Source organism: Papaver somniferum, chromosome 2 (assembly GCF_003573695.1).
Source record: "Papaver somniferum cultivar HN1 chromosome 2, ASM357369v1, whole genome shotgun sequence".
Taxonomy (NCBI): Eukaryota; Viridiplantae; Streptophyta; class Magnoliopsida; order Ranunculales; family Papaveraceae; genus Papaver; species Papaver somniferum.
The window spans coordinates 180,279,276-180,292,738 of record NC_039359.1 but is presented as its reverse complement, the minus strand read 5'-3'; the positions used below and the strand labels follow the sequence as shown (position 1 = coordinate 180,292,738).

Below are 13,463 nucleotides of genomic sequence, written 5' to 3'. Positions count from 1 at the left end.
GACTAAAAATTGCAAGGAACTCACCACCAATCTTGCACCTGATGTACGCAGATGATCTCTTAATCACATGTGCGGCAGATATGAAGTCCTGTGAAACCTTACAACAACTCCTCATACGGTATTCAACATCTGCTGGAAAAGCAATCAATAGAGATAAATTTTCGATCATACACCACCCCAAAATACAGCCGGCTCTGGTACAACAACTCAAACTCTGTTTCAACATCAACACAACAATAACCCCACCGACATACCTAGGAATCCAATTCAAGAATGGAAGGAACAACTCTACTCTGTTTGTTGAATTACTGAACATGTTGGAACGAAAAGCAAAAGGCTGAATAACCAAGTATGTCAACCAAGCGGGAAGGATATTTTTGATAAAAACAGCGTTGACTCCAAATGTGAACCATGTCATGCAAGCACAACAACTACCTAATGCGGTGCAAGACAAGATAGATAGAATCACCATAAACTTTCTCTGGGGACACGACAAACAAACCAAAAATATGCACCCAATTGGATGGGACACAGTAACAAATCCATCATCACAGGGGGGTCTTGGTATCATAAGAAGCAAAGAACATAATCAAGCATTACTGATGAGACGAGTCTGGCAGTTACAACAATCAAAAACATCAGTTTGGACCTCAATCTCCACCCCAAAATATTTCAAAACCAACCCAAATTTACTATCATTCCCAAAGCCTCAATCACCAGCCAGTCCACTTTGGAAAAGTTTAGCTAACATTTCTACTGTTTTGAAGGGTTTAGTCTTTCCACAGGTTGAAGATGGTAAGAATATAATGATCAACCAAAATTGGATCCCAAACTCAAAACCTTTGTCAATTCAAAACCCAAACCACAACCTCCCATCAGATACACCAGTTAGCTACTTCATTGAGCCAACATCAAATACTTGGAACCACAACCTGATTTTCTCAACCTTCCCAATACCCATAGCCCAAAATATCATCAGTATTCACCTACCCAAAAAACCAAAATCTGATCAGCTGATATGGCCATACTCAAAAACTGGCAGTTACAAATCCAAAACTGGTTACAACAAACTCACCTCCCAAACAACCAATCTACCAACAAACCAAACACAAAATCAACACCCTGTGGACTATAAATCCATATGGAAACTAAGATATCCACCTAAAATCAGACTTTTCTTGTGGAATGTCACACATCAAGGATTACCAACATTCCAGCGACTTCATCGACTACACATAACAGCAACAGATAATGCCTAAATTGCAACATCGAGGAAGAATCGACAGAACATTTACTTTTTGAATGCAACAACTCAAAGGAAATATGGCAACTAATACTCAATCATCTAGCAAGATCTCCAGCGACAAACAATACTCATCAACAACAACACCAACAGGCATGAACACATCAGGATCTACAACAACAATAACAACACCAACAAAGGACACCAAGCTCCAACAACCACATATGCCCAGCCAAGATTCATGACATACTCAACAAAACATACTCAGAACCAGAAAGAGTGTTACTCGGCTTCACGGCATGGCACATATGGCTGGCCAGAAATGCAATAGTGTACAAACGGCAAAGACAACATCCAATGCAAACATTCCACATCATAATGGTGATGTATGAAGAGCATCAAAGAGCACAGAAGTACATGGCACCTATCATGGCTAATAGACCAAAAATCACAAGATTACAAAGGAAAAGAACTACTACTTCAACGATCTACATAAGATGGACTCCACCGGAAATAAATTGGATCAAGGTAAATACAAATGGCGCATCCAAAGGTAACCCGGGACCGGCAGGGGCAGGAATCATATGCAGAGACAGTGAAGGGAATCTACGGAAGGCAATGGCGGCACCACTTGGGATAACCACATCAATCCAGGAGGAAACATGGGGATTACTACTTGCAACAAGGATAGCTACTCAACACCAATGGCAGAGAATCTGATTTGAAGTTGATTCTCAAGCACTGCTCAGTCTAATATAAAAAAAGAAATCAACACCATGGTACCTAAATAATATGCTGGCATAAACCAACTTACTCCTAAGTGAAATTCCAAACTACAAAATCACACACACTTGGAGAGAAGCAAACCAAGCAGCTGATGGACTGGCAAATAAAGCGGTCTCAAACCAAACTCATAGCATAACAACAACAACAACCAGCTGGAAATTCACATGCCCATCCTTCATCCAGGACATTGTTTTTAATGATAGGATTGGAACAAAATATCCTAGGAATGTAACCTCAAGTTTCCTCTTTTAATAAAATGGTGAACTTTATCAAAAAAAAAACCACAAAAGGAAATTTATAATTAATTAGAATAATTCTATTCAGCCCACCCGTTAATCCCATATTTTTTTTTCTGATAAGTCGGACTGAAAACAAACCTAAACAACAGGACTCAAAAAAAGTCTAGAGGTGTAGTAACATCCATTAAATGAAAATTAAATTAAACAACAAAGAAATCTGGTAAAACTCCAATCCAAGTGCCTTCATGCTTCCTGGAAGCTCCATCTTTAGCCAGCCTATCAACAATGTTGTTGGCTTCTCTGTATCTTTGAGTAAAATTTACTTGATTGAAACACGCCATGAGTTCAGAGATCTTTTTGACAAGCCCATAGGTGTCCCATTGAGGCTGACCTTCTTCTTTGCATAGTTGAACAACATAGCACGAATCACCCTCCACTTCAAAGTTATGTATGCCCAAGTGCACAGCCAGACGCAAACCATCTCTGATTGCCCAAACCTCAGCCACATTGTTGTTGTTCTTAAAAATGTGTTTCCCATAGCAAACAACAAAGGATCCAGACTCGTCTCGAATAACTCCTCTAATCCCTGCATAATCCCCATCAGAAGATCCATCAGTATTCAACTTTAAGAAATTATAATGTGGAGTCTGCCAAGCAATGAAGATCTCCTCTGTATGCATTCTTTCATGAGATGGCTTGTTATTGATCTGGTGATATTCTCTTGCCGTTCTTAAAGCCATAGCCAACACCCTCAAAGCATTGAACTTCTTATTATCAAAAACACACTTGTTCCTGTGAACCCAAATACCCCACAGAATAAAAGGACATAATCCCATGATTTATAAAGGGGGATACCAGTTCTACTAAGTGTTGATGCCGTTTCATATAGGACAAAAGATCCCACTGATCCTGGGCGTTGGATCGATGAAATGGTATCAGCACTTAGTAGGACTGGTATCCCCCTTTATAAATCGTGATAAATCCTTTCAGTTCAGGTTACCAACAACAACATCATAAGAACACAGATATTTGAGAAACCTTGGTGATAACATATCTAAATTAACCTGCATACCAGTCCAATCTCTCAATTTCCTCCATATAGGGGCAACAACACAACAACCAAAAAATAAATGAAGACAAGTTTCTATAACACTATTGCAAAGGTTAAAACTAGGATGGTCATTAATGCCTTTCCTGTATAGTGACTCATTTACTTGAAGTATGTTATGGCACATGCAGTTGCCAAATGAAAAACTTATATTTAACGGGGCATTTTAATGCCCAAAGAAACTTTCAATTAATGTCTTGTTGTTGACAACCATGTTTTTCAATCTGCAAATATTTGTAAGCTTCACTTACAGTGACATTTCCAGATTTACTAGCATCCCATATGGGTTTATCACTAACCTCGGTACTATTACAAACAGGAATGGATTTAATTGACTAAGCTATGTCAGGACTTACACAACTATCAATCTTGTCATAATCCCACTCTCTGGAAATAGGATCCAAGTAGGAACTCACAGTCTCATGTAGTAAAATAGAAGTATCTAAGTTAGATAATGAAGCAATAGACTTATTACCTATCCACTCTATCTCTCCAGCAATCAACCTTAGTCCCGTATCCAATTGCCCACCTAAAACAGTTCTTAATGGCATCTCTACCACCTATAATGCTTCTCCAACTTTTGGAAGATTTGTTTTTAACTTGGGCATTCCATAAATCATGCTCTTTGTAGTACTTTTCCTTTAAAATCCTAGTCACAATGCTATCGGGTTCAGACAAAATTCCCAACCCATTTTAGCAAGCACAGATAAATTGCTAATCTCTAGGTCTCTAACATTCACACCTCCTAGATCCTTAGTCATAGAGACAGTAGGCCAATTCACATTATGCATAGATCTCCTATCGTTGTCCCCTCCCCAAAAAAAATTCCTCATGTATTTATCAAGTTTACTTAACAAAGTTTTAGGAAGCTTAACCACAGACATGACATGGTAAGAAACAGGGCCAATGCAAGCACTTGACAAGGTAAATCTACCGTCTATGCTAAGACTCCTATACTTCCATCCCTGCATTCTGTTACTCATTTTATCAGCAATATCAACATAAGTTTTTCACTAATCCTTCCCCATTGAAGAGGAATACCTAAGTACTTACCAGGACTAGTGGCCATTTGAACCTGAAGAGCATTAGCCATACCTTTAGTAAAGCTCCTTCCCAGATTGGCAGAAGTAAGCAATGTTGATTTGTTAACATTGATTCTTTGAACTGTCCAAGAGCAAAATTTATCCAACAAAGCTTTAAGATTGAGAGCATTCATATAATTGGCCTGAAGAAAAATGATACTATAGTCAGCAAATAACGAATGAGTAATCATAAGAGCTCCTCTGGTAATTCTGAAACCTGAAATAGACTTATATCAATACCGACATTAATAAGTCTGGTCAAAGTTTCCAGGAAAAGGATTAAAAAAAGGGGGATAAAGGATCCCCTGTCTAAGACCATTTTAAGGAGTGAAACTAGTGCTTGGAGATCCATTAATGAACACTTGAAAAGAGACAGATGAAATACAATTCATAATACATCCAACAAATTTCTGATCAAACCTATTACATATTAAAATATTTCAATGAAATCCTATTTTATCCTATCGTAAGCCTTATCAAAATCGAGTTTTAATGCCATCCAACTTTTATTACCCTTCTTAGACTTGAAAGAATGTATGATCTCATTACAGAAGATAGCCGAGTCAAACAAATTACTACCAGGGATAAACGCATGTTGATTATGCGACACAATTTTACCAATTCGGGGCCTAATTCTATTGGTAATTATCTTAGTAATGATCTTCATGCTAAAATTACATAAGCTAATAGACCTATATTCTTTTATGCAATTAGGGTTGCTCACTTTAGGAATTAAAACAATGAAAGTTTTATCTAGTCTAGCATCCAAAGCACCAGTAGCAAAAAAATCCTTGACAAGAGCAATGACACTTGAACCAACATACTTCCAATACTTACTATAAAAAAACCTTGAAGACCATCTGGTCCTGGGGCTTTATGGTATCTCATTTGATGAATATCCATCACCAACATCTCTAGTAAGCTGAGCATTTTCATCATTAGTAATCACAGAAGAAAACAAAGAAGTAATCTCATTGTCAAGAGCTATAGTACTAGAAGAGTTGAAAATGTCACTAAAGTGACCCACAATATGAGACTCAATATCGTTTTCAGAAGTAACCCATTCCCCTCTTTCATTTTTAAGCATCACTACAAAGTTTCTTTTCCTTCTAACCATAGTCGAAGTATGAAAAAACCTCGTATTGAGGTCCCCTTCTTTAAGCCAAGAGACTCTGGATTTTTCCTCCAAAAAGTCTCTTCAAGTCTAAGAAGTCTCAGGTACTCAATAAGACAATTAGTCATATTATTCCTAGCATCATCAGAGGCCCAATTATCAAACTCGTTTTGAGCAAACCTAAGATTCTCATGAGCTTCATCAATTTGCCTAAACAAATTTCCAAACACATGCTTCTTCCATTTCCTAGACTCCACCTGAACCCTAGTTACATTAGATAAGAACTGGATACTAGAAGAATTAGAATTATTGTGAGACCAGCATTTTTCGACAACAAACTCTTATCTTGGGTCTTCTGCCCAAATGGATTCAAGATAAACAATCAAAACACGATGGTCAGAATTGTAATAAGGAAGATGATATACCTGAGCTTTGTGGAACATGTTTTTCCATCCAGAATTTTCCACAGCTCTGTCAATTCTTTCCTTGATATTAGCAGCACCAACTCTTTTGTTGTTCCAAGTGAACCTTGGACCATTGGCACCAAGATCAATTAGCCCACACTTATTCAAAATCTCCTTCAGCTCAGAGACTTGACTATAGGTAGGACTTTTACCCCCTAACTTCTCATGTCTGCTACTAATGGTGTTCAAATCACCAATCAGCATCCAATCAGTATTAGGAATGTCATAAATTGCTTTAAGCTCATTCCACATCCTTTTCCTGTTAACCTTATTAGTACTACCATAAACAGATGAAAAAAAATCCATGGTTGTTAAAATTTTAGCAGTTACAACAGCATGAACTGCCTATCTAGATTTCCTGGTTGCCTGGATATCAATCTCATTATCATTCCAAAGAAGACAAAGACCCCCTAAAAACTCTTGAGGATCCACAAAGATGGAGTGGGAGAAACCAAGCTTGCTCACAATCTCAGAAACATTATCCTCTAGAACTCTGGTTTCCATTAAAGCAACAATAAACGGATTATGCCTCTTGATCAACTTCTTCATTACCATCACAAAAGAAGGTCTGGCAATGCCTATATAGTTCCATGACAGAATCTACATATTAAAATCAGATGGAAGGCATAAACTAGGATTAAGCATATGTGGTGGCTTCATGGGCTTTTGAAAATCCCTCAAATTCTCCACAGCCTGTTGATCCATTGTCATCAATGGGATGAGCCTCTTTTTGAACATCCTCTGATTGTTGACATCCAAATCCAATCGGGTAGTAATCCACATCTCGAACTGCTAGAGACCTTTTGGGATTTTTACTAGGGTCGGAGTCTCCACAAGTGGTGTCATGATTACTTCCAAAATTGTTGCTTCTGACCTTCTCCTTGAGTCGCATTCTACCTCTTCCCTCCCTTCTCTTAGAAATTCCACTGGATCTTGGCGTTCCTAATTGGACCTTGAAAGTCTGACTGGCCTCAAGACTCTGCTGGCCTGCTCCAAAAGTCCATTTAGGTTCTGTATTGGGTTGTATACTAACTCCGGCATTAATGCTTTGAGTTGGTTGTGCAGGCCCGCTACTTCCTCTCTCAAGTGAAGTACTTGTTCTTCCTCTAGAAATTTCTCCATTATTAGCTCCATTAGATCCTCCTCCATTGCATTTAGCTCCATTTGAGCTATGTGCACTAACAAATCCCTTACTCTCCATTCTCCACTAAGGTCTGAATTGACTCTTGTGAGAAGATGTTCAGAACTTCCACTTGGTGCTCCATTGTTATCTTTCTTTGATTGTAATATGATAACTCTCTACCCATTACCACTACTATTTATTCTCAGCAACTCATTATTGTTATTCCTCCTTTCATGCTCAGGATTAACTCCTTTACCTTTATCTGTAACTCCCACTAAATTAGTGAACATTTCCTTATCATGCAAATAATTATTCCTTCTATTAATCCTGGAACTCTGTAACTGAAAGTTCTTCACACTCTTTTGATTTGCACTTAAAGGATAATTATTTCTCTCCTTAACTACAAATTGGGAACCACTAGGAGAAGATTCTCCACTATGTCTTAAAGAAAAAGCATTTCCATTATTCCTAATAATATCACCATTATTATCCTCATGATTAAAATCACCCTCAACATTCTGTAACATAGAGAAACTATTGGCAAGAAACATATTCTGACCTTTCATATTCCCATATCTTGCAGCTTGACTAATCTGACCACTAGCCTGAGTACCTGCCTTGATGTTACCTTTCTGACTCTTCTTCGTTACCAGCATCCATGGGCCATAAGTATCAGCCTTATCACTTGGCGCATTAGCACCTGCATCAACATGAACAACATTATCAGTATGACCATTCAAAGGACATTGATCTTTCCCATGGTACATTTTACCACATTTGAGGCAAATCAGCCCCCACACCCTCATGCTCAATTTTTGTAACATTCCGCCTATCTTCACAGCATGCTTCAATGGATTATCAATATATACTTCAACGCAGATTCTAGCAAATCTTTCCCTTAAGACAAATTTCGTAGTATTATCAATTTTAATCGGGGTTCCTAGTTTCCCATCAACTTTGTATAACACTTCTTTGTCGAAATACTCTAAAGGAAACTCTGGTAATCTTACCCAAACAACCGTTTTATGAATTAATGTTGTTGGTGGTCTAAAATTAGTAGTCCATCTTCTCATAGATAAATGCCTCCATTGATGAACCAAGGACCTTCAAGCAAAGCATGCACACTACAACAAAACACACGTTTAGTGACAAAATTTTATATGACCAATTAAATTCTGTCTACAAATCTAGTGTTTAGGGAGGAATATTTTTTTGGTCACGGTATATATTTTTTCGCGACAAATGGTAAATTTAGTCTTTAAAGTTGTCACTGAAACATTTTGTGACCAAATATGGTGACCAAGCCTGTCTCCGTCTCTAAATATTTTTTTTGTGACCAAATATAGTGACCAATCTTGTCTCCGCCTCTAAATTTTTCTTTGTGACAAATTATTTCGGTCACTGAATTGGTTTCTAGCGACAAAGGAAAATTATAGTCTCCAAACATATTATTGCTAACAATCCAAGACTTTTGTCCCTGAATGTATCTTATACTGACAAAATTAGTTTGTTGCCGAAATGAATGCCCCTCAAATAAGGATTTTGTCGTTAGAATTATTAGTATCCAAACAAATTGTTTTCGCAAATGGATAGTTTTTTACTGACAGAAAAACAATTTATCTCCGAGAAAACCATTTCCCGCAACGTGTAACTTTTGTCCCTATATCTATTTATGCAGACAAAAATTAATTCGTCATCTAAATGAATTCGAAGCAAATCTGAAATTTTGACGTTAAAACTTTGTTAGAGACGAAACAAATTGTGGTATGCAAATCCAAATATTCCGTGACTCAAACTATGACCCTTTACAAAATAATCGCTGACTGCTAGTGATGCAAATATGATGATTGTATTTGATCATTGCTCCCTTCTGGATTAAGCCTTTTAAGTCTTTTAATAAACCTTTTATTGACTTGTCCTGTTTTACAGATGAGAAAGAATAATACCCAATTTAAACAACTAAATCTTTGGTGTAAACAAAGAGAACCTGAATTGTCTTCGTTTTGTTGAATTGGCCAGAAGATCATCTGCATTGTCTTTTTTTGCTGATCGATCAACATTCTTCAGTATAAACAATTATCCACAACTCAAATCTTTAGTGAACAGCGCTAGTAAATTTTGTATGCACGCAAAATGAATGTAATAGTATCGGTTTTTTCTCTTTCCTCTCATAGATATTTATTTGAAGACAGGTCCAATTTACACCCTTGGGAAATACTTCCCACACAATCAAGGGGAATTTATTGGCTATAACCAGGTGCATAATTATACGAAATCAAGCTTTATGTGTCCCTTTAGTTGCATGATACTACAAGCAAATATTTTATACTTGGGAGAACTTCACAACTACAAAAATATACCAACTGATTTCGGCAATAACTTAATTTGCTTATGCAATGCACATTGAAAGAATACACTACAATAGTGGAGAAATTTTTTGATGGGGGCGTTTTTTGAAAGGGTATGGGGGACCAATGATATGTTGACATGTGCACTTGATATTAATGAATTATGTTTTCAAAAATACCAACACCAATAAAGAAAACAAATTTTCTCTCCAAAAATACACTTCTTTTATATTTTTGGAAACATAATGCATTAATATCAAGTACACATGTCAACATATCATTGGTCCCCCACGCCCCCTTCTAAAAACGCCCCCATCAAAAAATTTCTCACAATAGTGTGTACACCATAAAACACCTTGACACATGGACGGAGATTAGAAGCAGGAGCAAGATAATAACAGAGCAGCGCGATACACTACATCAATTCCAAGAGTGCTTAGAAACTAAGCTAATGTCATTTTTGTAATAAAGAGGTATCCCCTTTTTCCTATAAAATGAGAGAAGATAAGGAAGAGAAGAGGACAGATTTTTGGGGTTTGAAAGAGGGGAAGGAAGAAATCCACTACCTATGAAGAGAGGAATATTAGTTGCGTGGTTCTGCTACCTTTGTGATACATTCGTTTTATCTTCGTTATCAGAAACTTTCACTGAACTTCCTTTCTAATGGAACTTCATAACCTCTGTAATCAAGCCCAAACCTAATAAATTTGTTACTATCATTGACCCGTGGATGTAGGCATAGCCGAACCACGTAAATCATTTGTGTTTACGTCTTCTTATATTTATATCTTGTTTGTTATTTCCTAATTACCTCTTATTTTTCATATTGCTATATCATTTTGATCGATTGATTGTGGCACTAGAAAAATGGTGTTCATAAATAGGATCCCATGTTAAAGGAAGAATTCTAAGAATACAATACATTGATATTCTCATACCTCTCAATGGAATACATCCAACCATACTGCACCGAACCACCAACCTTTGATAGTTTTTCTAGATGAATGGGCAAGCGCGTCATCACAACAAAAAAATATGCACGGAATATCCTAACTTGGTAAGTGTGACTGCAATTTTGTCCTGCAGTTTGTCTAAATCAGTCATATTAAGGACCCTAGCACACAACACTTTCAAAAACATACATAACTCAGTCACTGCTTCACACACATCATCTGGCAAATTTCAACAAATTGCTATCCGTAACAAATGTTCCAATAGAACTTGGCAATCGTGACTTTTTAGACCTACAAGCCTCCACGTTCCTACAAATCCGCCAATTCCTCTACTAATTGGAAATACACATATTTTCCTTAAACTATTGTAAAGTGTATGCTAAAAAGGCGGCCATTATGAGAGTAGTACTGAAGGAAAACATGCACTCACCCAAAAGTCCAGTAACGCTCAGCTTACGTATAGAACCATGGCTTCTTGTAATGAGCATTTTAATTCATCTCCAGTTCCATCTCAACAATACCTGCAGTAACAAAAAACAACAAATTAGAAAACCAACATACATGAAAACCCCACTACATCAATCTTTTTTTTTTGGCACAGTTAGACCAAGACCCATCCTTTGCTTGACACGCCTTCCCCAAGAATACAAAGAATGTTCTGTAGTTAGCACAATGAACAAAAAAAACCAAAGTTTGCTAATCATAGAACTCTATTTTACCTTTGAATCAGGGAAGACTGTCTAACCACCCTTCTCAACAGTAGCTGAAATGCTTGAATCTACTTCATGATTGACACATTTAGGGGTTAGTTCTAGTGCTAGTCTTAGTAAATAAATACAATTAGTTTATACCTGCAATTAGTAAATTTTAGTAGTCAAAGCGATTTTGAACAAGGATTCTCATTGCTCACCACAATCACACTAATTTTAATCAACCAAAATGGTGCTAATGATAGACAATCCGAAATTTCAATAAAATTCATGGCACAAAACACCAAGGAATAGTTGGTTAGCTTCAGAGAGTTATTCAATGAACGCCATCTATAACTCATGTAGAGATACAGACAAAACTACAAATTAAAACATCCAATTCATGGATACCCAGATAACTGAATGAAAAAATAAACCCAAAATTAGTTCTGAACTCTTAAGAAAAATAAACCCCAAATTGAACACAATTGTCATCAGAATAAAAATTGAGAAAATAAACTTAATTAAACCATAAGAGATACTAACTTTGGTACGGATAAACCCAAATTTCACAACCAAAGTATCTGTACAAACCCACGGAACGGAAATAAGTAGAAGACAGGGGAGGAAGAGATTGCCAGAGATTGCGGAGATACATAGAAAAAATAACTCTAAGATCTCTAATTTTAACATAGATTTGTACAAGCCCCAATTTTAATTTACCACTTAGCAGAATAGAACTGAAATCTTAAAAATCAAAATTAAAACCCTTTTATAATTCATGAATTCTCATAAAACGAATGAGGAAAAAAAAGAATCAAATCATACCTTGAAATCTCATATATTAACTCAAGAATTAACATTCATCACTGTTGATATTAGAGATGGAGAACAAGAAATTGAGACCATTAATTTCGTCTAGGGATTATATGCTGTGATGTAAGTCATGTGACATATGGAGCAGATAAATTTGGATGAAATTTCAGAGTGTTGAAGAGAGAGAATAAGGAGAGTAAACGGCAGGGCAAGGGTTTGAGACTTTTGAGTTTAAAGAAAGCAGCCAATGCCAAGAGGGAAAAATACGTTTAGTCCAAAAATCAATCCAAAGGTACAATTTAGTCCGGTCGGAGTCAACGAAGTTCAAATTAGTCCAAAAATATGGAAAATACACTAATAACTCTTACTATTTATTATTTAGTCCACATCAACTCATGATGATGTCAACAATTTTGAATAATAATAAATAAATGAAAAAACAGTTTATCTTTTGAGCCGCTCGTCCAAAATTGACAAACTTTATATACTTGGAAAGAATTTTCCGAGATCTACAAAAAGAGTACCAATATGACTATAAAATTTTCATTTTAATTTTTTTTTTAATTTACGCTAGTGTGTACAATTACGTACATCGCTGCAAAAAAAACAGAAAATCCAAAATCCATGATAGCCAGACTGCCATTCTGGTATGCACAGACTTAGAAAAATATCAACCACGCCAAGCTCCAGTTGGATAACATACGGATTTGCAGTGGTAAGTTTAGCAAATAACCTGCATTGAAGACAAAACAATGAGCATAAGAGATCGCACCTTGGGGAAAAAAATGATTATCCTTTCACCAACATCCACATTTAAAACAAAGCAAGAAAACGATCAAAGTAAAAGGTTAGTCAGTTTATGTTTAGAGACAAAATCCATGCGGAGATTACTAAAAAAACTTAATATGGCTTCGAAACATCTCAGTACAGTGATTCATTGCACTTTACCGAAAAAAGATTACTAACATGCACTACAGATCAATTATACTTACACCCAGACCAACTTTTTCATGAGAAGTACATTGTTGCAGTTTATGGTTGAAGACGTGTTAATTGTTTTCATCACCTTAACTGACATTATTTCTTCCATCACATATCTGACAGTGTATTCAGACAAGTTTCGGAAAAATGCCAGAATCTGTGAAAATATTAAGCAAATATGACCCAGAGCTTTCTGCACAATTGATACTTCAAATTTATATCCCTGTTTGACTTATCAATCTCGATATTGCTTAGCCCTGGGTTACAATTGATAAGTGCAGAGTGCTAGTCTAGTGGACTGCTCCAGTTTTCCCAATTGATTCCTAGTGTTTCTTGAAATGTTTTGGATGCTTGTTTTAATACTGATTCATGGCTTTTGTGCCTGTAAATGTAAAAAATCTGTATTTTAGTAATTGAGAAGTGTCATGATCCTTCGTAGCCACGAATAACCTTAATTTTCATTGAAAATACACTGGTGCACCAATGCGTACATCCCTGCAAAACATTCCTAAAACCG

The 13,463-nt window shown here is 36.5% G+C and overlaps 1 protein-coding gene across 10 annotated transcripts; it reads right to left on the bottom strand.

The window, feature by feature from the left end:
- Nucleotides 1-2,346: 2,346 nt before the first annotated feature.
- Nucleotides 2,347-12,174, bottom strand: LOC113349916. 10 transcript variants are annotated; one of them, XM_026593955.1, is made up of 8 exons: nucleotides 11,978-12,174; nucleotides 11,180-11,238; nucleotides 10,891-10,981; nucleotides 9,147-9,220; nucleotides 8,170-8,283; nucleotides 5,998-7,859; nucleotides 4,472-4,601; nucleotides 2,347-2,854 (listed from the first exon to the last, which is right to left on the bottom strand). In XM_026593955.1, exons 6-8 carry the CDS (start codon nucleotides 6,340-6,342, stop codon nucleotides 2,469-2,471), a joined length of 861 nt encoding a protein of 286 aa, XP_026449740.1. In that variant the 5' UTR covers nucleotides 6,343-7,859; nucleotides 8,170-8,283; nucleotides 9,147-9,220; nucleotides 10,891-10,981; nucleotides 11,180-11,238; nucleotides 11,978-12,174; the 3' UTR covers nucleotides 2,347-2,468. The 10 variants fall into 10 exon arrangements, 9 of the variants coding, with proteins under 9 accessions (XP_026449740.1, XP_026449742.1, XP_026449743.1 ...); XM_026593957.1 differs by lacking the exon at nucleotides 9,147-9,220; XM_026593958.1 differs by lacking the exon at nucleotides 11,180-11,238.
- Between the last annotated feature and the right edge of the window lie 1,289 nt (nucleotides 12,175-13,463).

Coding starts and splice junctions, on each gene's coding strand:
- LOC113349916 (XM_026593955.1), bottom strand. CDS start 6,342: ATGGATTTTTTTTCATCTGTTTATGGTAGTACTAATAAGGTTAACAGG. Junction 4,602..5,997: donor ACATGTTCCACAAAGCTCAG/GTATATCATCTT, acceptor ATTTTTCTTCAG/GCCAATTATATGAATGCTCT. Junction 2,855..4,471: donor GGGAAGGAGCTTTACTAAAG/GTATGGCTAATG, acceptor GGGATTATGCAG/GGATTAGAGGAGTTATTCGA.